General features: G+C 44.4%; 2 protein-coding genes across 3 annotated transcripts; one reads left to right on the top strand and one right to left on the bottom strand.

Moving 5' to 3' along the window:
* Window positions 1–193: 193 nt before the first annotated feature.
* On the top strand, window positions 194–8,712 carry LOC311119370 (mitochondrial ubiquitin ligase activator of nfkb 1-A-like). Its single transcript, XM_084194082.1, has 5 exons — window positions 194–289; window positions 3,821–3,949; window positions 4,023–4,110; window positions 4,219–4,339; window positions 7,404–8,712. The coding sequence occupies exons 2-5, from the start codon at window positions 3,830–3,832 to the stop codon at window positions 7,888–7,890; spliced, it is 816 nt and encodes a 271-aa protein (XP_084050208.1). The 5' UTR covers window positions 194–289; window positions 3,821–3,829; the 3' UTR covers window positions 7,891–8,712.
* LOC311119369 (translation initiation factor eIF2B subunit epsilon-like) lies at window positions 8,709–23,991 on the bottom strand. 2 transcript variants are annotated; one of them, XR_014611936.1, is made up of 17 exons: window positions 23,432–23,648; window positions 22,675–22,799; window positions 22,349–22,534; window positions 21,841–22,018; window positions 21,443–21,523; window positions 20,967–21,044; window positions 20,492–20,804; window positions 17,610–17,755; window positions 17,126–17,270; window positions 16,541–16,639; window positions 16,332–16,436; window positions 16,143–16,233; window positions 10,863–10,986; window positions 10,491–10,616; window positions 9,530–9,640; window positions 9,155–9,326; window positions 8,709–9,021 (listed from the first exon to the last, which is right to left on the bottom strand). XR_014611936.1 is itself a non-coding variant. In XM_084194081.1 (16 exons), the coding sequence occupies exons 1-16, from the start codon at window positions 23,567–23,569 to the stop codon at window positions 9,264–9,266; spliced, it is 2,109 nt and encodes a 702-aa protein (XP_084050207.1). In that variant the 5' UTR covers window positions 23,570–23,991; the 3' UTR covers window positions 8,709–9,263. The 2 variants fall into 2 exon arrangements, 1 of the variants encoding a protein (XP_084050207.1); XM_084194081.1 differs by having other exon boundaries at window positions 8,709–9,326; window positions 23,432–23,991.
* Between the last annotated feature and the right edge of the window lie 2,336 nt (window positions 23,992–26,327).

The raw sequence follows: 26,327 nt of genomic DNA, 5'->3' as shown, positions 1-26,327 counted from the left end.
ATCTGCCTCAATTATTAAGTGGACAAGCGTCCTAAACTCAGAGCCCTTTGCTGAAGTTAAAGGCTCTAACCAAAACCATTGGCTTTGCTGCCACCTGTAGGACTCGTCTTCTAACTCATTTTGTAGAACTACTAGTGGGCGGTTACGATTGCAATTTACCTGCCATTGCCACTGGCTTAGCAAGTGCAACGTCATCAACGCGTAAAATAAAGGAAGTGAAACCTAAATGACTCGCCTAGAGTTATTTCAGATTTATTCGTTCCCACATTTTGACTGTGTTTTCGAATAGGTGAGTACTGGGATTTATTCATTCACATCAAGGCCATTTGACTAAATCCGTCATTACGAATATATATCGTTGAGTTCTTCTTCCTCTCTTGTTCTTCTTACAAGGTGAACAGCCAGGCTACAGGGTGTAATCACAGATAGAACAATGAGGGTTAGTTATAAAAAAAAAATATTTGGTGTAATCATTAGCCAAACAGTTGCAAACAGTTGAGTTTTGCAACGAAAACGAGAGTTTCTATTGGACAAGTTCAGGTAGGTCCCTCCCCGTTTCGTTCCGTTTGCTTTCGTATGTTTTTGATCAGAATCGGCGTAATGAATACGCCCCTGTTATATCCATTGCACAGGAGAGGGACATTAAGGTGTTTCTGGACAAGAATACCAATGCTTAAAATCTCTTCGACATTTCCTGGTTGCTAAAAGTCTAATAGTTGGCCTAATTTCAGTTTGTCACAAAACAAGCAAGAGAGAATGTAGAGAGTCATTGTAACATCTAAACCGCTGTGAAATATCTTCAATAACCACAAATATAGCATTTTCAGACGTTTGAAGCTGGTGTACAAAACCAAAAGTAAAAGACGCAAAAACTAAACTTCAGAACGGGAAGCATAAAAATAGCATACATGGAACAGATCTACCGCTTCTTAAGACTTTACTTTCAATGAAAATGACAGATTTATAAGTCACATTTCTATGGGAATTTGGGCTGTCACTCAAAAAGTTACATATTGCGGCTTTAAACTTTTACTGCAAATAGCATTTACACATCATTAGCACAGTCTCTCCAAACAAACCACATCAAAAATACTAGATTATTGGAAAACAATAAATCCTGGTCAAAAGTCCCTATGTAGTGTACTATTATAGTGGCATTTGCGAGAGGACACACGCCAAGAAACCTAGTAGTGTATCTAAATCAAATTGTATTGGTGACGTACACACATTTAGCAGATGTTATTGCGGGTGTAGCGAAATGCTTGTAACGTCTATGCCAGGGCAGTCCAACCCTCTTCCTGGAGATCTACGGTCCTGTGGGTTTTCAGACCAACCCTAATTTAAACACACCTGATTCTACTTATTAGCTGCTCAACAAGACCTTAACTAGCTGAATCAGATACGCTAAATTAGGGTTGGATTGAAATCCTACAGGACAGTAGATCTCCAGGAAGAGGGTTGGGCAGCCCTGGTCTATGCTAAAAACGATTTCTGGATGAACAAAACAAAAGCACACGCTGTGTACTCAGCTTACCACGGGGCTGGCCTCTTGTCCTACAGTGAGCTACATGCAAGCGTGTGTCATCAGGGGCTGAACTTCCACTCATAATAATGGCCGGAACGGAATAAATTGAATGACATTAAACACATGGAAACCATGAATCGTACTACACCGGTTCTGACGCTCGTCGGATGTGGCAGGGCTTGAAAACTATTACAGACTACAAAGGGAAGCACAGCCGCGAGCTGCCCAGTGACACAAGACTTCCAGACGAGCTAAACCACTTCTATGCTCGCTTCGAGGCAAGCAACACTGAAGCATGCATGAGAGCACCAGCTGTTCCGGATGACTGTGATCACGCTCTCCGTAGCCGATGTGAGTAAGACTTTTAAGCAGGTCAACATTCACAAGGCCGCAGGGCCAGACGGATTACCAGGACGTGTACTCCGAGCATGCGCTGACCAACTGGCAAGTGTCTTCACTGACATTTTCAACATGTCCCTGACTGAGTCTGTAATACCAACATGTTTCAAGCAGACCACCATAGTCCCCGTGCCCAAAGACACTAAGATAACCTGCCTAAATGACTACCGACCCGTAGCACTGACGTCTGTAGCCATGAAGTGCTTTGAAAGGCTGGTCATGGCTCATATCAACACCATTATCCCAGAAACCCTAGACCCACTCCAATTTGCATACCGCCCCAACAGATCCACAGATGATGCAATCTCTATTGCACTCCACACTGCACTTTCCCACCTGGACAAGAGGAACACCTACGTGAGAATGCTATTCATTGACCAAAGCTCAGCATTCAACACCATAGTGCCCTCAAAGCTCATCACTAAGCTAAGGATCCTGGGACTAAACACATCCCTCTGCAACTGGATCCTGGACTTCCTGACGGGCCACCCCCAGGTGGTAAGTGTAGGTAACAACACATCTGCCACACTGATCCTCAACACGGGGGCCCCTCAGGGGTGCATGCTCAGTCCCCTCCTGTACTCCCTGTTCGCCCATGACTGCATGGCCAGGCACGACTCCAACACCATCATTAAGTTTGCCGACGACACAACAGTGGTAGGCCTGATCACCGACAACGATGAGATAGCCTATAGGGAGGAGGTCAGAGACCTGGCCGTGGGTGCCAGGATAACAACCTCTCCCTCAACGTGACCAAGACAAAGGAGATGATTGTGAACTACAGGAAAAAGAGGACTGAGCACGCCCCCATTCTCATCGACGGGGCTGTAGTGGAACAGGTTGAGAGCTTCAAGTTCCTTGGTGTCCACATCACCAACTAACTATCATGGTCCAAACACACCAAGACAGTCGTGAAGAGAGCACGACAAAGCCTATTCCCCCTCAGGAGACTGAAAAGATTTGGCATGGGTCCTCAGATCCTCAAAAAATTATACAGCTGCACCATCGAGAGCATACTGACTGGTTGCATCACCGCCTGGTATGGCAACTGCTTGGCCTCCGACCGCAAAGCACTACAGAGGGTAGTGCGTACGGCTCAGTACATCACTGGGGCCAAGCTTCTGCTGCCATCCAGGACCTCTATACCAGGCGGTGTCAGCGGAAGGCCCTCAAAATTGTCAAAGACTCCAGCCACCCTAGTCATAGACTGTTCTCTCTGCTACTGCACGGCAAGCGGTACCGGAGTGCCAAGTCTAGGTCCAAAAGACTTCTCAACAGCTTCTACCCCCAAGCCATAAGACTCCTGAACAGATAATCATGGCTACCCGGACTATTTGCACTGCCCCCCCACCCCCACCCCATCATTTTACGCTGCTGCTACTCTGTTAATTATTTATGCATAGTCACTTTAACTCTACCCACATGTACATATTACTTCAACTAGCCGGTGCCCCCGCACATTGACTCTGCACCGGTACCCCCCTGTATATATTGCCTCCCTACTGTTATTTTATTTTATTTCTGCTCTTTTTTTTCTCAACACTTTTGTTGTTTTATTTTACTTTTTTTATTAAAAATAAATGCATTGTTGGTTAAAGGCTGTAAGTAAGCATTTCACTGTAATGTCTGCACCTGTTGTATTCGGCGCATGTGGCCAATAAAATTTGATTTGATGTATTTGTTACCATTACACTAATTCCGCTCCAGTCATTACCACGAGCCCGTTCTCCCCAATTAAGGCGCCACCAAACTCCTGTCCACAACATCCACATCAACAAACAGTGGATGTGGATGTGGATGTTGTTGTGGAAGTTGGCCAGCAGTCACACAAGATTTGGTTTTAGGTTTCTGATCTGGGAGTTTTTCTCTGCTGAAATGTCTTATTTTCTATCACAGATTGACAAGATGAGTGACCTTCCCATCTTCAACCCGTTGGTCCTGATCGGTGTGGGCTCCAGCTTCGCCTTCTCTGGCTTGTTTTACCACTTATACAAAGACAAGAAAGATGACCTAGTCAAGCTGAAGGTAACACACACACAAACTCATGAAGGTGAAATGCAGTACAGTTTCTGTGTTTTCATTTTTCTCTCCCGACTAGGAAATACCCAAATTCATCCCGGATCAACACTTGGTAAGGATCCTCAAGGCATCGCCCCACAGAAAACTGCAGTACGTCGCAGTGGAAGGTAAGTGGAACCCCCCTCCCCCGAAACTGATTAAACAGCCTTTTGATTAAATAATGTGTTTTTATTACCAGTATGCATTTAGAGACGTGTGAAGTATTCTTGTTCCAGGTTTGGTCCAGGCGGACGGTGAGACTCTGGCCAGTCAGTTTGTCCCAAGATGCTTTGGTGTGATCCAGAGGATAGCTGTAGAGGAACACTGGAATGTGTGGAACAACATCACTAGAACATGGTAAGTACACAGAAAATTCATTAGCCATAAATACAGCAATATGTACACACACACTACATGACCAAAAGTATGCGGACACCTGCTCATCCAAAATCATGGGCATTTAATATGGAGTTGGAACCACAGCCCAGCCCTACTGGCCTCGATCAAGAACTACCAATGACCAAGGGAGGGACTGGGTCTGGGACTGGGTCTGGGTCTGGGTCTGGGTCTGGGACTGGGTCTGGGTCTGGGTCTGGGACTCCCTCACAACATCTCTCTCTCTGTCCCCTGACTGCCCCGTCTGTGCCATCAATACATACACAGAGCACGCCTCAACCCTTGCTCTCCATCTTTGGGATTTTCCAACCAGTTCAGCAACCCAACAACTCTCGACTTAACCTCCCAACCCAGCCCTCGGGGTTCGTTTGCACCATTGTGTGATGCTTGGCGTGTTCAGGAAGCTATAGAGACAGTGGTTGGTGATGGGTCAGGTCTTTATAGATTTTTATAATCTTGCGCATACAATGCGGGTAGATTTAGATATTGGCGGGTAAGGTCTTTCACCAGCCACGTTGGCGGGTGGTCAGTTTGCAGGGCTCTGCAGTGCCAGCCTTACATTTGCGAATAAACAGTCAAAGGTCAAGTATGCATGCACATGTTAGAAAAATAATGCAGTAGCTGTTTTCAAAGTATTTCTGCTCTTTTGCATCATAGCTAATTGCGCAAATAAATACTAATCCTATATCCAACCTCGCGCAGCAACACTGCATGGGAGCTGAGCTCACTGAGTGAAGTGCTGATAGATACAGTTTTGTAGGCATGAAAGTTAGTCTAATTTACTTGAAAGTCTACAAAGTGAGACTTTGTCCTCGTGTTTCTTGGCGATTTTAAATTGTTTTGTTCACAAGCTCGGTTGTTTTTCAACGTTAGTTTGAGTCCGCTGCTTAAACTGAGTGAAGAGACGCCATAATCAGATCCCAAATATCACACGTGACAGAACTCGAGTGGCCCCGTTACTACGGTAACCTCCCGCTCTTAAAGGGGCAGCTGGATAATTGTCTCAGATATTTTGATTTAAAAGACAAAAAAAAAGATATGAAATGTACTTCTTACTAAAACATTTCTTGTTCTAGAAACATTACAAAGCATGGTCATTTTTTTTTTGTAATTATGTCAAAAATATTTTGGCTGGTAAAAAAGATCTGAGTGGCTGGTAGATTATATATGTTTTGTCCATCTACCTTGCCACAATGGCTGGTGGACCCTAACAGTACATATTAGGCCCTGTTTATACTCATGGTTTTATGGTTTACTTTAATCATATACTGGGACATCCACGTCTGTGAAGGACATGACATGCAGACAGATGACTTTAAACACAACTTTGCTGGTCATGAGGACCAGGAGATGACTGCCACGGTGGGATTCCTGTCTGTCTGCTGGTCCTGAGGACCAGAGGATGACTGCCACGGTGGGATTCCTGTCTGTCTGCTGGTCATGAGGACCAGAGGATGACTGCCACGGTGGGATTCCTGTCTGTCTGCTGGTCATGAGGACCAGAGGATGACTGCCACGGTGGGATTCCTGTCTGTCTGTCTGCTGGTCATGAGGACCAGAGGATGACTGCCACGGTGGGATTCCTGTCTGTCTGCTGGTCATGAGGACCAGAGGATGACTGCCACGGTGAGATTCCTGTCTGTCTGCTGGTCATGAGGACCAGAGGATGACTGCCACGGTGAGATTCCTGTCTGTCTGCTGGTCATGAGGACCAGAGGATGACTGCCACGGTGGGATTCCTGTCTGTCTGCTGGTCATGAGGACCAGAGGATGACTGCCACGGTGGGATTCCTGTCTGTCTGCTGGTCATGAGGACCAGAGGATGACTGCCACGGTGGGATTCCTGTCTGTCTGCTGGCCATGAGGACCACCATGTAAAGACAAAAATGTGGGACTCCTGTATGTCTGTCTGTGTATGTTGAAGTGCAATGAGTTTGACGGTATGTCAGTCTGTTTTGACCACAACACCTCTTAAATGTGATTTACTTTTCAATCCTTTTGTTTTCAGTTTGGCTTTGAAATGAAAAATCAATCACGTGAGACATGTCCTGTTGGTAAATAGTTAGATTAGTGATGGCTGTATGACATGAAAAATGTATGCACTCACTAACTGTAAGTCGCTCTGGATAAGAGCGTCTGCTAAATGACTAAAATGTAAGATGTAAAAGTAGTTCTCCTGGCATCCGCCAAACCCAGATTCATTTGGTCGGACTGCCAGATGGTGAAGCGTGATTCATCACTCCAGAGAACGTGTTTCCACTGCTCCGGAGTCCAATGGCAGCGAGCTTTACACCACTCCAGCCGACGCTTGGCATTGCGCATGCTAATATTAGGCTTGTGTGCGACTGCTCAGCCATGGAAACCCATTTCATGAAGCTCCCGACGAACAGTTCTTGTGCTGACGTTGCTTCCAGAGGCAGTTTGGAACTCGGTAGTGAGTGTTGCAACCGAGGACAGGCGATTTTTTTAGGCGCTATGTGCTTCATCACTCGGCGGTCCCGTTCTGTGAGCTTGTGTGGCCTACCACTTCGCTGCTGAGCCGTTGTTGCTCCTAGACGTTTCCACTTCACAATAACAGCACTTACAGTTGACCGGGGAAGGTCTAGCAGCGTTAGAAATTTGACATACTGATTTGTTGGAAAGGTGGCATCCTATGACGGTGCCACGCTGAAAGTCACTGAGCTCTTCAGTATGTTTTTGTCTATGGAGATTGCATGGGTGTGTGCTCGATTTTTATACACCGGTCAGCAACGGGTGTGGCTGAAATAGCCGAATCCACACATTTTGAAGGGGTGTCCACATACTTTTGTGTATATATAGTGTAGTATGGACATATGGAAACTAAATAGTACTATGGAGGCTATACACTCTTGGTGGTCCGGCTCAAAGTGGAACTTGGAATCATGTAGGTCTTCAAGAATCACATTTTCTGACAGGAGTCTACATCACCTAAAAGTAATGCAATTGCAACACAATTCAGTACATACTGTAAATTCAACACCACCATTCATCCCTCTTCTCTCAGGAACACCAGAATGACCAACAGGAAGGAGACCAACAACGCCGTCCCCTTCAGTCTTGTTGAACCGGGCGCCTGCATCACCGACATCACCGTCAAGGTCCATTCCCCTCTGGAGGCTTCCGGCTCGTTCCTGGAGAGGGTTCACTGCGGGGTCAAACACGCCCAGGAGGGTCTGGTGAACGTGTTGTTGGAGGGCCTCAGCGGCGAGCGGCCCACGGTGCAGAAGGAGACTGAGGAGCTGCTCCGTGTCGGGACCACTATGACGGGTTTCGGGGAGGTGGTGCTGGAGGGAGGGACCGTGAGACTACAGGCGCCACAGGACGGCCGCCGCTACATCCTGGTCCCCACGGACTACAGGGGGTTCATAGAGGGACACGAGGGCACGGCCAATCTGTGGAAGGGGCTGACGGCGCTGTTTGGGATTACGGGGGCATCGCTGCTGGCCGGGGCGGTTTATAGTACGATGGGGAAAAAGGACAGAAGGGACTAGTAGTGATGATGCCCTCCTGCACATCTAAAATGATTGGATAGGTTTTAAGCAATATGGGGAAAATTCAACTCAGCCTATCAGAAGGTGAAGTATCGCTTAAAACTTTATCCTAGTTCTTTGTAGATATGGACAGTGCATGGTCCACAATTGTAACCGTGGTGATTTTACAGCTGATCAGTCATTCATGATGGACCAAACCAAATATTTTGTTTTAATGAGGGATGATGTCCTAGCTGAATGGGAAACGTCTGTAGTGAATATTACTAAAACCACTCCGAATTTACAGGATTATGGCGGACCATAGGTATTGCAAGACTGTGTCTGACGAATCCCGTCCACAGCGTATCAGTGGCACATCAAGTGTTTTAAGTAGATGCTTCAACAAAGGAGTTCTTATACTGGAATGTAGACCAGTCGTTTAAAAAAAAAAAAAGAAAAAAGTTCTGAATAGATTATTTTTCAAATATTTAAGTTTTAATCGTACTTTCTTTGAATCATTCCTTGCCAGTCGCTGCGGTCCACAAAACTGGTGATTGTAAGGTGTCTGAGATTGTGGTGTATTATGTGATAGACGTATGACTAACGTCAGCAGGTGAGCTTGCTAGTATAACAACTACCTCTATACAGCATTAAACCACTGTGGTTACTTCAAACCGCCCCCAGGGAAATCTGTTGTATTGTTCTGAACTGACAAGAGACCGGTAAAACCTGTCTATACTGAACACTGTAAAAAAAAACAGATCTGTGACATTCTTTATTAATTGGTGATGGTCTGTGTCGGGAGTATCTTGTTTTCACTCATTAAAACCTTACTCAAGTGTGTTCAAGCTTTCTTTTATTAGGGTGTTTAAATCATACCACAGCTTTTGTCTTCTTGTGACATTGTGAGCAAGATGTCACCTTGTGTTGTACACTAAATATCAACAACACCATTTCCTTTTGGAGAAGCAATATGAAGCTGCCGCAGTGTACAACCTGATAACCTTTGACATTCTGGGCCGGTTTTCCCGGACACAGATTAAGCCTAACCCTGGACTAAAAAGCGTCCTCAGTGGAGAACGTCCACTGAAATAGATTTTTACTCCAGGACTACTAGGTTTAGGGCTGTGTTCAATCCGTATCGCGGAAGATCTGCGTTATAGCTCAATTGAAAGGCAATGTTCGATGAGACTGCATTAATGGTAAACACTGTATATGTCGGCTCAATCGGAAATGACCTTTTATGTTTTCACGCGGATCTTCCGCGATACGGATTAAATCCAGCCCTAACTCTGTCTGGGAAACCGGTCCTCTTAAATGCAGATTTAAAGTGGAACCACCATTGGTTTCTATTCACACAACAGTCTCAAGTCTTCAGTCTCTATTCCTCTTCCTCACTCTCCTTCCTCCGAAGACTCATCCTCTGCTTCTTCCAACCACTGGATAAACTTCTGGAGCTGAGGAAGACAGGACATCACCTCTCAGCCATGTGTTTTAGGCCTGGGGCCTGTTCAGGACGTACAGTGCCACCTCTAAAAGACACAGAGGCACGCACTTCGGGTACGTTTAACTGCCCCCTCCGTTGGAAAACAAAATCGCTTTCCCTACACAATGCCTTTGTTGCTGTCATAATGTAAGAAGCCCTGTAAGTGGTACTCACTCCCTGGTTCTTCCGTAGTTGTCTGCTCCTGTCTGTGGTGGTTCCTGTAGAGAACCATTTTAGGATGGCCGCCTCCTCAAGGATCTCCAGCTGGTACATTTTCATCAGCACCTACAGGGAAGGCGACAACAACAGACAAGTTAACATCCAACATCACACGTATTTTTTTTTTTAAATGTAAAAAGCAGGTTGGAACCGGTTCAGGGAACAGAACTGAAAATGCATTTTTTTTTTAGAGGAACAGAATCTGAAACGCAAACGAAAGTGATCTATACTGTTCCGGGACAGAACTGTTATTTAAATAATGATGGGAACCGGTTAATTATGTTATTTTACGTTACAGGAATTTTTTTACAGTCACACAAAAAAAAACACAACAAACCGCCTATGCAAAGTCCTCACACTGTCACTCAAAGTCATTCCATTGTCTGCCTGCCTGCCGGAAAAATCTTTGCCAGTGTGTGTGCCAGGGTTTCCGTTAGGGAAATGTGGTGCCGGGAAGATTTAAATTCACCGGACATTTGAGAAATTTACCCGACATCCATATGTATTCAGATCCGAACTGGCCATCAATAAACAAGGGATATTGGCCAAATGAGACACATTTGCGTCCTTAAAAAGCAGCCTATAGCAAATTACAAAGACAGTAGCCTGCAATTGGCCCCGCCAAAGTTCTCCTCATCTTAGTCCACTACAATATTAAAACTTCTTCACGTGTACTCTACTCACTGTAGACATAGACCTACTCTTCGTCCTCGAACTTCAATGAAAAAGGCCTCCATCTTCGTAATCAACAGTGACCCCCTCTCTCATTCCCGCTCTCTCCTCAGCAGCAGGCGCACGTGCGCCCAAAAGGAGTGCGAATATGGCGCTGACGCTCATATTCGGGGTGTAGGCTATGATGGACAGCCTCTCCCGGACAATTTGGCCCACCCACCCTCTCACCCACCCTCTCACCCACCTTGACCATAGCAGTCTGGTGTGTGTCCTGCTCCAGAAACAGCTCCTCCACAGCAGACAGACAGTCCAGGTGGTCCTGAGCTCTCTTGATATAGTTCTTAAACACCGGAGACCACTTCTTCAGCAGCTGAGAGGCGTGGGGAGGAGAAGAGAAAATAGGTTATTCTGTGACCGTCTCGCCCTCTGTCCCCCATTCACAGCTACACCTCTGTAAAAGTTGTTTTGGGGTAGAGATAGGAGCTGGTCATTTTTGTAAGTGATTTGTCTGTAAAAATGAAGAGCTAGATAAATAACATATATTTATACAAATTATTGGTTGTAGAACAATTTATTGGGGTGTGGTGGTTGTAGGGCTGTAGTTGTAGGTACTTACAGGCAATAGTAAACCAGTGTACTGTAGGGTGGTGAGTTGCGTCCCCTGCAGTTGGAAGGGGTACTCCAGAACAACTCTGGTAAGAATCTGCATTACCTCCTTGAGAGTGATGTTATAGGCATACCTGGTGGGAGAGGGGAAGTACAAGATCTATACATTGAAGATAGTAGCATGGAGCAACATTTAGCTGGATATGTTCTAATGGGACTGAAATATTATTGCACTTCAACAAAGTTTGCACTTCTCTGTAGAGCACTTATCAGGAGCTGACCACTAGTTACTCTTATCAGGAGCTGACCACTAGTTACTCTTATCAGGAGCTGACCACTACTTACTTATCAGGAGCTGACCACTAGTTACTTATCAGGAGCTGACTACTACTTACTTATCAGGAGCTGACCACTACTTACTTATCAGGAGCTGAACACTACTTACTTATCAGGAGCTGACCACTACTTACTTATCAGGAGCTGACTACTACTTACTTATCAGGAGCTGACCACTAGTTACTTATCAGGAGCTGACCACTAGTTACTTATCAGGAGCTGACCACTAGTTACTTATCAGGAGCTGACCACTAGTTACTTATCAGGAGCTGACCACTAATTACTTATCAGGAGCTGACCACTACTTACTTATCAGGAGCTGACCACTACTTACTTATCAGGAGCTGACCACTACTTACTCTTATCAGGAGCTGACCACTAGTTACTTATCAGGAGCTGACCACTACTTACTTATCAGGAGCTGACTACTACTTACTTATCAGGAGCTGACCACTACTTACTTATCAGGAGCTGACCACTACTTACTTATCAGGAGCTGACTACTACTTACTTATCAGGAGCTGACCACTACTTACTCTTATCAGGAGCTGAACACTACTTACTCTTATCAGGAGCTGAACACTAGTTACTTATCAGGAGCTGACCACTACTTACTTATCAGGAGCTGACCACTACTTACTTATCAGGAGCTGACTACTACTTACTTATCAGGAGCTGACCACTACTTACTCTTATCAGGAGCTGAACACTACTTACTTATCAGGAGCTGACCACTAGTTACTTATCAGGAGCTGACCACTAGTTACTTATCAGGAGCTGACTACTACTTACTTATCAGGAGCTGACCACTACTTACTTATCAGGAGCTGACCACTACTTACTTATCAGGAGCTGACTACTACTTACTTATCAGGAGCTGACTACTACTTACTTATCAGGAGCTGACCACTACTTACTTATCAGGAGCTGACCACTACTTACTTATCAGGAGCTGACCACTACTTACTTATCAGGAGCTGACCACTACTTACTTATCAGGAGCTGACCACTACTTACTCTTATCAGGAGCTGACCACTACTTACTCTTATCAGGAGCTGACCACTAGTTACTTATCAGGAGCTGACCACTACTTACTTATCAGGAGCTGACCACTACTTACTTATCAGGAGCTGACCACTACTTACTTATCAGGAGCTGACCACTACTTACTTATCAGGAGCTGACCACTACTTACTTATCAGGAGCTGACTACTACTTACTTATCAGGAACTGACCACTACTTACTTAACAGGAGCTGACCACTACTTACTTATCAGGAGCTGACCACTACTTACTCTTATCAGGAGCTGACTACTACTTACTCTTATCAGGAGCTGACCACTAGTTACTTATCAGGAGCTGACCACTAGTTACTTATCAGGAGCTGACCACTAGTTACTTATCAGGAGCTGACCACTACTTACTCTTATCAGGAGCTGACCACTACTTACTTATCAGGAGCTGACCACTACTTACTTATCAGGAGCTGACCACTACTTACTTATCAGGAGCTGACCACCACTTACTCTTATCAGGAGCTGAACACTACTTACTTATCAGGAGCTGTCCACTAGTTACTTATCAGGAGCTGATCACTAGTTACTTATCAGGAGCTGACCACTACTTACTCTTATCAGGAGCTGAACACTACTTACTTATCAGGAGCTGACCACTAGTTACTTATCAGGAGCTGACCACTACTTACTCTTATCAGGAGCTGAATACTACTTGCTCTTACTTACATATCAGGAGCTGACCACTAGTTACTTATCAGGAGCTGACCACTAGTTACTTATCAGGAGCTGACTACTACTTACTTATCAGGAGCTGACCACTACTTACTTATCAGGAGCTGACCACTACTTACTCTTATCAGGAGCTGACCACTAGTTACTTATCAGGAGCTGACCACTACTTACTTATCAGGAGCTGACCACTACTTACTTATCAGGAGCTGACCACTACTTACTTATCAGGAGCTGACCACTACTTACTTATCAGGAGCTGACCACTACTTACTCTTATCAGGAGCTGACTACTACTTACTCTTATCAGGAGCTGACCACTAGTTACTTATCAGGAGCTGACCACTATTTACTTATCAGGAGCTGACCACTACTTACTCTTATCAGGAGCTGACCACTAGTTACTTATCAGGAGCTGACCACTAGTTACTTATCAGGAGCTGACCACTACTTACTTATCAGGAGCTGACCACTACTTACTTATCAGGAGCTGACCACCACTTACTTATCAGGAGCTGAACACTACTTACTTATCAGGAGCTGACCACTAGTTACTTATCAGGAGCTGACCACTAGTTACTTATCAGGAGCTGACCACTAGTTACTTATTAGGAGCTGACCACTACTTACTCTTATCAGGAGCTGACCACTAGTTACTTATCAGGAGCTGACCACTAGTTACTTATCAGGAGCTGACCACTACTTACTCTTATCAGGAGCTGATCACTACTTACTTATCAGGAGCTGACCACTAGTTACTTATCAGGAGCTGACCACTAGTTACTTATCAGGAGCTGACCACTAGTTACTTATCAGGAGCTGACCACCACTTACTCTTATCAGGAGCTGAACACTACTTACTTATCAGGAGCTGACCACTAGTTACTTATCAGGAGCTGACCACTAGTTACTTATCAGGAGCTGACCACTAGTTACTTATCAGGAGCTGACCACTACTTACTCTTATCAGGAGCTGACCACTAGTTACTTATCAGTAGCTGACCACTAGTTACTTATCAGGAGCTGACCACTACTTACTTATCAGGAGCTGACCACCACTTACTCTTATCAGGAGATGACCACTAGTTACTTATCAGGAGCTGACCACTACTTACTCTTATCAGGAGCTGACTACTACTTCCTCTTACTTACTTATCAGGAGCTGACCACTACTTACTCTTATCAGGAGCTGACCACTAGTTACTTATCAGGAGCTGACCACTAGTTACTTATCAGGAGCTGACTACTACTTACTTTTCAGGAGCTGACCACTACTTATCAGGAGCTGACCACTACTTACTCTTATCAGGAGCTGACCACTAGTTACTTATCAGGAGCTGACCACTACTTACTTATCAGGAGCTGACTACTACTTACTTATCAGGAGCTGACCACTACATACTTATCAGGAGCTGACCACTACTTACTTATCAGGAGCTGACCACTACTTACTCTTATCAGGAGCTGACCACTAGTTACTTATCAGGAGCTGACCACTAGTTACTTATCAGGAGCTGACCACTACTTACTCTTATCAGGAGCTGACCACTAGTTACTTATCAGGAGCTGACCACTACTTACTTATCAGGAGCTGACCACTACTTACTTATCAGGAGCTGACCACCACTTACTCTTATCAGGAGCTGACCACTAGTTACTTATCAGGAGCTGACCACTAGTTACTTATCAGGAGCTGACCACTAGTTACTTATCAGGAGCTGACCACTAGTTACTTATCAGGAGCTGACCACTAGTTACTTATCAGGAGCTGATCACTACTTACTCTTATCAGGAGCTGACCACTAGTTACTTATCAGGAGCTGATCACTAGTTACTTATCAGGAGCTGACCACTAGTTACTTATCAGGAGCTGACCACTAGTTACTCTTATCAGGAGCTGACTACTACTTCCTCTTACTTACTTATCAGGAGCTGACCACTAGTTACTTATCAGGAGCTGACCACTAGTTACTTATCAGGAGCTGACCACTACTTACTCTTATCAGGAGCTGACCACTAGTTACTTATCAGGAGCTGACCACTAGTTACTTATCAGGAGCTGACTACTACTTACTCTTATCAGGAGCTGACCACTACTTACTCTTATCAGGAGCTGACCACTACTTACTCTTATCAGGAGCTGACCACTAGTTACTTATCAGGAGCTGACTACTACTTACTCTTATCAGGAGCTGACCACTAGTTACTTATCAGGAGCTGACCACTAGTTACTTATCAGGAGCTGACTACTACTTACTTATCAGGAGCTGACTACTACTTACTCTTATCAGGAGCTGACCACTAGTTACTTATCAGGAGCTGACCACTACTTACTCTTATCAGGAGCTGACCACTAGTTACTTATCAGGAGCTGACTACTACTTACTTATCAGGAGCTGACCACTACTTACTTATCAGGAGCTGACCACCACTTACTCTTATCAGGAGCTGACCACTAGTTACTTATCAGGAGCTGACTACTACTTACTTATCAGGAGCTGACCACTACTTACTTATCAGGAGCTGACCACCACTTACTCTTATCAGGAGCTGAACACTACTTACTTATCAGGAGCTGACCACTAGTTACTTATCAGGAGCTGACCACTAGTTACTTATCAGGAGCTGACCACTACTTACTCTTATCAGGAGCTGACTACTACTTACTCTTACTTACTTATCAGGAGCTGACCACTAGTTACTTATCAGGAGCTGACCACTAGTTACTTATCAGGAGCTGACCACTAGTTACTTATCAGGAGCTGACCACTAGTTACTTATCAGGAGCTGACCACTAGTTACTTATCAGGAGCTGACCACTAGTTACTTATCAGGAGCTGACCACTACTTACTTATCAGGAGCTGACCACTAGTTACTTATCAGGAGCAGGAGCTGACCACTACTTACTTATCAGGAGCTGACCACTAGTTACTTATCAGGAGCTGACCACTAGTTACTTATCAGGAGCTGACCACTAGTTACTTATCAGGAGCTGACCACTACTTACTTATCAGGAGCTGACCACTACTTGCTTATCAGGAGCTGACCACTAGTTACTTATCAGGAGCTGACCACTAGTTACTTATCAGGAGCTGACCACTAGTTACTTATCAGGAGCTGACCACTAGTTACTTATCAGGAGCTGACCACTACTTACTTATCAGGAGCTGACCACTACTTACTTATCAGGAGCTGACCACTACTTACTTGAGAGAGTTGATCTCTAGGACCAGGTTGTCACAGACAATGTTCTCCTCCAAACCTCTCTGTAGTGTCCCCACCACTTCCAACTGGAAAGCTACACAAACACATTCTTGTTATGGCTGATAATATGTCATTTTCGATGTGTATCATCAATTCAACTAATCAATTAATAAATCAATCAGTACCCCTCACCATTGACGTCGTCAATCTCAGGTGAGACACTGCGACTGCGATCCTGAGATTCCTCGCTGGCCTCACTCTCGCTGTCACTCTCTGGGTCAGGGTTCAGCACCAGGCCTAGGGAAACAGGATATATATTTTATGACTGAGGGCATGGACAGCTGGCCTGACCCAGTCTCTTCACACTACCTTGCATGAGTTTTGTTTTGAAAGTGGCCTACCCCATAGACACTGTGCCAGCTCTTCGTCCTCAGTGTCGTCCACACTAGGCTTCCAGATATAACCTTTACCCTCAGGTCCTACCTCTGCTGGATTAAATGCTGAACAGGTGAAACAGGGAGGTAAGTGTACTGTACAGTCGTCAAGGTTTTGCTCACTGTCATGGACATAAATATCACAGCTATGTCCTGAGATACCTTTGACATATTATTTCCAAAAACAGATTTCCATAACGTTGAAATAACAATATAACTTTGGAAACAAGATCAAAATACATTTCATATCAAAACATCGTTTGTAGACTTATCAATTGTTGAAGCATCGCATAATCCTTTCCATAAACCCACTACAGTAATAAATACTAAGAATGTGTAGAAGGTATAGAGCAGGGGTAGGTCACCCTGGTCCAGGAGGCACTTCATGTTTTTTGATTTAACCAACCTGGAAGATCAGCAGGTATGTTGAATTTAGGCATTCACTGAACTGATCAATTAGTTCAGCTGATTCAAATAATCAAAGGTTGATGATGAGTTGGTTATTAGAATCAATTAGTTATTAGGGGGGGGGGGTATACTACTAATACACACCTTTCTGCCTGGTCTTGTCTTTGCTGTGTCCCACCTCCTGGTCATCACTGAGGAACTCATCATCATCATCTTCCTCCTCTTCCTCAGGGTGATGCATGGACACCACAGTCCCTTCTGGGAGGGACAGGTTCGGACCAATCTCCACCTGGGGAAACAGACAACATGGAATAATGGGAAAAAAATACTCCAAAAGTACTCAACAGTTACTATTTTGAAAGCTTACTGTAGCTAATAACATTTTGATATTAGGAAAGAGTGAAAGCAAAACAGTTATCAACATGTTTCATGCTGGCGTTTTACAATATGTAGCTAATGTTTACATAAATATTTCAATGAGCACCTACAATGAGCACCTACAATGTAAAGTACTTCGAGAGCTACTGAAAGGCACTACAGAAACAACAGTCGATTATCTCTATTCAAGAGGGTAATCTGTTTTCATTAAAAACAGTGTTATTTGGTTGTAAAGACTCAGTTGCCTTACGTTGTATGCGAGGACACACTGTTTGTTAAGGCGTACAGCCTCTTTGACCACCGCCCCGTCACACACTACTGACTGGTGAATCTCTACGTTGCTGGAGATGTCTACGTTGTTCCAGATGTAGCCCCGGTCCAACACCACGTTGTCCCCTACAGAGAGACAACAGAGAGAGGCGGTAAGAGTTGGACTTTCCACTGCTAGGTTCTCCAGGATCACTGGCATCTTGGTAGAACCTAGCAGAGTAGTAATGCAGAGCAAAGAGCAGATTGAAGGAAAACTGCACCGTGGATTCACTCAGAATGTTTATATTGAAAGGACAGGTGCGGTTCCCACGATCTAACCTCATGACTACCTATGGTGGTGAGGTTCCCACGATCTAACCTCAGTTCTGTACCATAGGTAGTCATGAGGTTAGATCGTGGGAACCTCACCACCACAGGTAGTCATGAGGTTAGATCGTGGGAACCTCACCACCATAGGTAGTCATGAGGTTAGATCGTGGGAACCTCACCACCATAGGTAGTCATGAGGTTAGATCGTGGGAACCTCACCACCATAGGTAGTCATGAGGTTAGATCGTGGGAACCTCACCACCATAGGTAGTCATGAGGTTAGATCGTGGGAACCTCACCACCATAGGTAGTCATGAGGTTAGATCGTGGGAACCGCACCACCATAGGTAGTCATGAGGTTAGATCGTGGGAACCGCACCACCATAGGTAGTCATAAGCTCAGGTGTTAGCTTCACTACTGTACCTACGATAGACACAGGGTTCATACACATTTTGACAGATGGAATATCATGACTTTTAACAACATTTCCATTACCAACACTTGGCGGCGTCTCTCTGTACGTATAAATAAAGTATGTGTGATGTGGTATCAACACTGGGAGGCTGCTCTCTGATACCATGTCGTTCAGCAAGGCACTTAAAATCCACAAAGTAGAATACCTGCTGTATAAAACAATGTGGCCAACCCTCAGTCCGGAGAGCTGCTGGGTGTGCATGCTTTTTGATCAAGCCCTGCTCAAACACATCAGAGCCAGTTTATCAAGGTCTGGTTGAGCAGCTAATTTCTAAAATGTGGTTTGTTAGAGGGGGGCTGGAACAAAAGCCTGCATCTATTATCTCTCCTGAAAGATGGTTGACCACTCTTGATGTTAAACATTTCAACATTACAACCAAATAGGTTATGCCTTTTGAAATAATTCGCTCATTCAATATATCAAAGATCAAATAGCTATGGCAGGCAACAAATATTTTTATTCAGATGAAGCAAGCCCATAAATTTTCTTCAGGAAATGTACCTTTTCTAGTTTAGTCATATTTATCTTAGCTACATTTTTACATTTTAGTCATTTAGCAGACACTCTTATCCAGAGCGACTTACAGTTAGTGAGTGCATACATTTTTATTTTCATACTGGCCCCCCGTGGGAATCGAACCCACAACCCTGGCGTTGCAAGCGCCATGCTCTACCAACTGAGCTACACAGGGCTGAGATACCTTGGAAGTGTTTACTTTGCAGGCTGACTAGCATCTATTGAGTTGCAATGTCCCATACATTGGATGCCCAACTCAACTGGAAGTATCTACAAAACAAGTTCAAGCCACATAATCCCAAAGGCTACATTTAATATTTTTTCCTAAAATTCATGTTCACGGTTATCAAATGTTTATTTTCAAACACATGATTTGATTCACCGCAATTGAACCTAATCCCAACTAATACAATGTCAAAGTGAATTGTTAGTTTTGTCAAAATTAATAGTTGAAATGAATCATATCAATTGTTTAAAAAAGTGAATCAACTTTGTATGGCCTTATTCTCGAGTGTCGGTGGAAAGTTTTTTGGGGACATGACGAAAACATGACTACATGCTAATAACAGCTCAACCGTTAACTAGAGGGTAGAAGATATGTTTTGAATTGGCTTCCTAGTCAGTCTGCTCTATCATAGTTTATAGGATAGGCCTACCTGCTGTAATGGCCTACTGTCTGTCTCTCCTTGGGAAACGGCCTACTGTCTGTCTCTCCTTGGGAAACGGCCTACTGTCTGTCTCTCCTTGGGAAACGGCCTACTGTCTGTCTCTCCTTGGGAAACGGCCCACTGTCTGTCTCTCCTTGGGAAACGGCCCACTGTCTGTCTCTCCTTGGGAAACGGCCTACTGTCTGTCTCTCCTTGGGAAACGGCCTACTGTCTGTCTCTCCTTGGGAAACGGCCCACTGTGTCTCTCCTTGGGAAACGGCCTACTGTCTGTCTCTCCTTGGGAAACGGCCTACTGTCTGTCTCTCCTTGGGAAACGGCCTACTGTCTGTCTCTCCTTGGGAAACGGCCTACTGTCTGTCTCTCCTTGGGAAACGGCCCACTGTCTGTCTCTCCTTGGGAAACGGCCTACTGTCTGTCTCTCCTTGGGAAACGGCCTACTGTCTGTCTCTCCTTGGGAAACGGCCTACTGTCTGTCTCTCCTTGGGAAACGGCCCACTGTCTGTCTCTCCTTGGGAAACGGCCTACTGTCTGTCTCTCCTTGGGAAACGGCCTACTGTCTGTCTCTCCTTGGGAAACGGCCTACTGTCTGTCTCTCCTTGGGAAACGGCCTACTGTCTGTCTCTCCTTGGGAAACGGCCCACTGTCTGTCTCTCCTTGGGAAACGGCCCATGCAGCTGATGCACCATTCCAATCCTGGTTGATGTTGACTTTTATTTATAGAAATATTTTTAAAAAACCGTGCCTAAATAAATAACATTAACAGACATTGTGAAATACATTTTTATGACTTTTCGGACTAACATTTTCCATGACTTTTCCAGGCCTGGAAAACACCATTTCAAAATTCCATGACTTTGTCGTGACCCTGTAGAAACAGTAAAACAGTATAATACCTATGGTGCAGTTGTTGCCGATGACGCTGTTCGATATATGACAGTTGGCCCCGATGCTGGTGTCTCGACCAATCAGAACGTTCTCCTCCATCTGGCTGCCGTGCCCCAGGCTGACCCCCGCGCCCCGGTAGACGTTATGGCGGGAGTGGGTACACCCCTGCCCCCGCTGGTCTGTGAAGTTCGCCTCAGGAGTGACGGGATAGACCCAGCGACGCACCATGTCCGAGGAGACGGAGTCGTACATCTGCAGGTTGGACACGCGGGCTCCATAGCCATCCTGTGTTACATACAGGTGGATCTGGTTGCCAAGGATCTATAGAGCAGGAGGAGGAGGAGATGGTAGACTTGTTTTGCTCGGTAAGGATGTGTATAAGCTATGGTTGGGGCATTGCTTGGGCTGTTCTGGTTTCAATACAACACACACACAGTACATCTTATATACTGTAGCATAATCACTGAATTCGTCTTCTCATACCTCTTCATTGACCAGAATCCCTCTGACAAAGTCATTCCTGGTCTGGTAGTCAAAGTTGTCTGTGAAGAGCTCAGCTACCTGTAAACAAAACCATATACAATGTCTGTAAGCCAGTGTCCTGTCTTCCATACAAGAGACTTGCAGCTCACCTGGTTAAAGACGAGCAATTCCACAGTAAAGGAATTAGCTGAGAGTCAGATTTTTCACTTTAACATGTATGCCAAACAAAAACCATTGAATTCAAAAGTTTAACATTCCATACAACTCTATGCACAATAATTACTTTGAACAATTTACAGAGTAAACAAAACAAAAAAAAAAAAAAAACTTTACTGGAACAACTGTGCATATGCGACCTTTCTGAGTAAATTCTATGGTTTGTTAAACTTTGAAATCAATGGTTTTTGTTTTGTATACATTTAAAACCGTTTCCCGCGTAATTCCGTTACCATGGAATTGCCCAGACAGTAGATTACCTGTGGGGAACAGATACTGATGTGGCAGTCCAGCAGATCATGTCTAACTTCAAACTCATCACTTCCATGTTGGAAAATGTTCTGCAACGATACAGAGAAAACACAATAGTCAGTCCAACACCGCTGAACATCCACACATTCTGAAAATATATTTGTGTTTTTATCTATACTACTTGCTGTGAAGTAAATTGACCTTTTGGGGGATACTATAGTTTTATAAACACATCATACTCTATCCTATCCCTCGTTACCATGGGGAACTGTTCCGTTACCATGGGGAACTGTTACGTTACCATGGAGAACTGTTACGTTACCATGGAGAACTGTTACGTTACCATGGGGAACTGTTACGTTACCATGGAGAACTGTTACGTTACCATGGGGAACTGTTACGTTACCATGGGGAACTGTAGCTTCTTAAGGCCCTGTGTCTTCTGGTAGTGGAGGACCCGCTTGCTCTTGCTGTCCATGGCAACAATCACATCATCCTCCTCGCAGCGAGACTTGTGGCCGGGAGAGGACTCTTTGAACACCATGGTCATCACAGAGATGTTCTTGTCCACCTTACGCCGGTGCCTTCATGAACAACATAAATCCTAGTGTTAATACATGATCACTATGAAAAGGTATAGAAATAGTCCTACCTGCCCATTGGTGTACTACATTGTATACACCTGATTCTACTAATCAGCTGCTCATCACAATCTTGAATAGCTGGATCAACTGTGCTAGATTAAAGCAGGGCTGGTGCAAAAGCTGACACACCCAGTATCTGTAGCTCTCCAGGAAGAGGTTTGGCCAACTCATGAGGATTGGCCACCCAAACCCTCCTCCTGGCGAGATGCTGGGTGTGCAGGCTTTTTCTCCAGCCCTGTTGTCTAAGGTCAAGGGTCAAATGTGACTGACCGGTGCTCCTGTAGGGCCTGGCTGACGTCGATGTTGGACACCACGTCTCCGTAGACCAGGATGAAGTCGTTCCTCACCAGAGTCTTGGCATCCACATCCCGCAACACGTCGCCAAGGGAACGGTACAGATCAGAGGTGATGATGTGGACCACGTTGGGAGAAGTGGGACGACACCACTTGGACTTACTGTTGGGAGGATGAGGGAACATTTATATTGAGAAAACCCTGTGTGTGTGTGTGTGTGTGTGTGTGTGTGTGTTTGGGCGCTAAATATTTTCTATGACTAGTTTTTCCTGGTCAGACAGTGTGTGTATGTGTGTTCTTACAGCAGGTGGTCCTTGATCTTGTTGGACATCCAGCAGCAGAAGACGAATGTCTCCTGAACCCCAGTGGATGTTAGGAACTCCAGGGTGTAGTCTATCATGGCCACATTGCCCAACGGTAGGAGAGCCTGGATGGCACAAAACACAGCAGAGATGTGATGAGTGCAACAATGACCATCGGGTTTGGAGTCTCACATATAAAGCATAAGATGGTGTCAAGAAATCTGAAGTTCTGAGTGATGCTGGCTAGCAATTACGCGATATTTGGTTTTGGATTCCAAGATTAGACTGATGACAACTTTATGTAGCCAAGTTTATTTTTTTATTTTTTTTTAACCAATGTTCAGTTATTAGCAGGATGAATAAATTAACATTGTCGTTGATATTGTGCTTTTGTCACGATTAGTCCCGCTACATGGATCTGATTGTGTCCCACTTAAAGAGATGATCATATATCATGCCATCTGGAACAGTGCTAAATTAGCTGGCTCGCTACCTGACTAAGTTACCGACAAGAACTGCTGGCATGTGGCACCCACAGATTTACTCCCACCAATATTACTAACTAGCTAGCAGGAAAACATATTGACCACAATTGTTATGAAATGTTGCATTTCAAGAACACGAGGTCGCTGCAAGAACGGTAGCTAACTAGCTAGCTATGCTAGCGCTGTCATCCATTGACAATAACATGCACTTAGCCACCTAGAGTTTTCGAGCCGCTAGCATGTACTATTCAATCCATGGCATCATCACATACCCTAGGTTGGTCTTTGGAGATGGGGAAAAACCTCCGGTTGAAGCTATCGGCGACTAACACAGCTTGAAGCGGCTGCTCCTCTTCCTCCTGCTCACTGGCAACGTTACCTTTCTTCTGTTTTCCTCCTCTGCTAGACATGGTGTTTGTTTGACAACTAGTTAGCTAGCTACTAGCAAAAATTTCAACAACCTTTCGTCATACAGTAACAACCACAGATAGAACAATGAGCCAGATGTTGCACCGGATGTATAAATCTGAAGCATCCGGTTAGCATTTCCACTCACCACCAAATATGGTGACAAGAGGAAGCCCAGTGACCGGCGGTGGGAGAAGATGGAGCGAGATGGATTTTAGCCGACATTCTGCTAATTTTCTCATTTACGAAACATTTGATCTCAATACAGTTATCTGTTCCCCAAACTAAAATCTATATGTTCCTAGGCGTTCCCTAACGGAAATATGCAAATACATGCTAGAACGCGCAAATAGGATCTCGCTAGCTCGTGCTTGGCTCTGCCCACCTCCTTGCTTGTTCTGCTCACTATGATTAATTTGCTCCCATTGGAAACGACAGGTTGTGGTCTATCTTGAGTTAGTTATAAGAAATCTGTGGTACAACTACGGCGTCTGCATTGGGACATGTCCTCTTCTTTGGTGGGGTTTATCGGAGGTTGGCATCCAACGTTAATGGCGCATTATCTCCACCTACTGTACTGGAGCGTGGGCTTTGAGATTGAGAACTCTGTTCTTCTTACATTTTACATTTTAGTCATTTAGCAGACGCTCTTATCCAGAGCGACTTACAGTTATTGAGTGTATACATTTTCACTGGCCCCCTGTGGGAATCGAACCCACAACCTTGGCGTTGCAAGCGCCATGCTCTACCAACTGAGCTACACTTCTTCCATTCCCTTAAACCAGTCTTAAACGAAATGGAATATAAAAATAATATGCCATTTAGCAGACGCTTTTATCCAAAGCGACTTACAGTCATGTGTGCATACATTTTTACGTATGGGTGGTCCCGGGGATCGAACACACTACCCTGGCGTTACAAGCACCATGCTCTACCAATTGAGCTACAGAGGACCACCTGAAGGTTTTCTTAACAAATCAATTAAACTTGGCTCCTCAATAACATTATTCCTTAAACATCCCATATTGCTGGTTTAACAGATGTTAATCGTACTCTCCCTGCGTTGTGTTTAGTTTAAAGAAATCACCCCAGTCAGTGGTCCCAGTTTATCTTTATTTATTATCTGTGATTAAATAGGAAACAGCACGTTAGTTGCGCAGGGCTTTAATGATGTTGATGGCTGTCGATGGTAAAATCCCTTGCATCATATTTTTCATACTGGGGTATAAACAAAATACACAAATACAATACAAAATATGTGTAAATACCTGTGATTAAATAGGAAACAGCACTTTAGTTGTGCAGGACGTAATGATGTTGATGGCTGTCGATGGTAAAATCTGTAGCATGAAAACAACTGTGTTAGCAGTGAGTTTATGTGACCATTTCATCGGTGCATGCTAGCTAACACACTTATATACAGGAAATCATATACCAAAGCACATCCCAGGAAGCCCCTCAATCCCTAACAGGTACCATATACCCACACAGGTATAAATCAGGAATGTACAGCGAACTTGTACACATTGTAAAATATAGAAATAGAATACAGGATTCAGAACGTGACCTACGCCTTGCATCACATTTTCATACTAGGGAGACCTGACGTTCGATCTCCCCTTATCTGCAAGCGGGGCCAATAACAACACGCCTTATTGTCATCGGAATTGAACCAACCAATAAGAGTGCTTGAATATTAAAAAACACATTTCTTTAGGAAACATAACCAACCCTGTTACACTGACACTGAAATAGGATGTGTTCCACAGTCTGGTATCTCCTCCTGGCAGTGATCACACTTCCCGTGGAGAAAATGTTTTTATTTTATTTATTTTTTATGTACTTAATATGCATGTTTAACACAATGCCCAACAGTTTATCAAACTTTTGAGATAAACATTTTTTAAAGTATTGGAAGCGTTACTTTTTCCACCACGACCAGTGATCAGAGTTTTTACCCCAACATTTTTTTTTTTACCACTACATCACTGCACACTTCCCAGTTGGATGTTTTCCTACTACTGTAATGTCAAAGTGCTGTTGAGCCTTGTGATGACACTTTCCTCCCTTCTCCAGGATCAAATCAAATCAAATTTGATTTGCCACATGCACCGAATACAACACCTTACAGTGAAATGCTTATTTACAAGCCCTTAACCAGCAATGTTAAGTAAAAAATAGATAATAAGTAAAAAAATTGTTTTAAATAAAATAATTAAAGAGCAGCAGTAAAATAAAATAACAGTAGGGAGGCTATATACAGGGGGTACCGGTACAGAGTCAATGTGCGGGGGCACCGGTTAGTCGAGGTAATTGAGGTAATATGTACATGTGGGTAGAGTCCCTTTCCCTTTTCCGCCCTGTTCCACAACTCTTGCAAAAAAAAATGTAACCACTGTTCTTATTAACCTCTTATCTTCTGGTTTTTATTGATTGTCATTTCCATGTTGACATTAAGATGTTTGAGAGCCTGCTTGGCGAGAACATCCACTTCCTCATTCCCTGTCACTCCCACATGTGCTGGAACACACAACTACCCTAGCTAGCCCTAAACAAGCAATACAAAATCTCATATAACACATCTTTGTCTGCGCAGTGACACAAATTAATTTAAACGAATCAGTGCTGCACAGGAGTCAGAACAGATGAGTACCCTGTTTGGCCGCACCTCTTCCACCCACTGTGCAGCCAATATGTATGGCTGTTGGTGCTGTCATCTTCAGGACAGGAATACCGGCTTACTTAACGGAGGAATAAACA

The sequence above is a fragment of the Coregonus lavaretus genome (genome assembly GCF_964263955.1).
Source record: "Coregonus lavaretus genome assembly, contig: HAP1_SCAFFOLD_7235, whole genome shotgun sequence".
Lineage (NCBI taxonomy): Eukaryota > Metazoa > Chordata > Actinopteri > Salmoniformes > Salmonidae > Coregonus > Coregonus lavaretus.
This window is presented reverse-complemented; position numbering and strand designations above follow the sequence as displayed.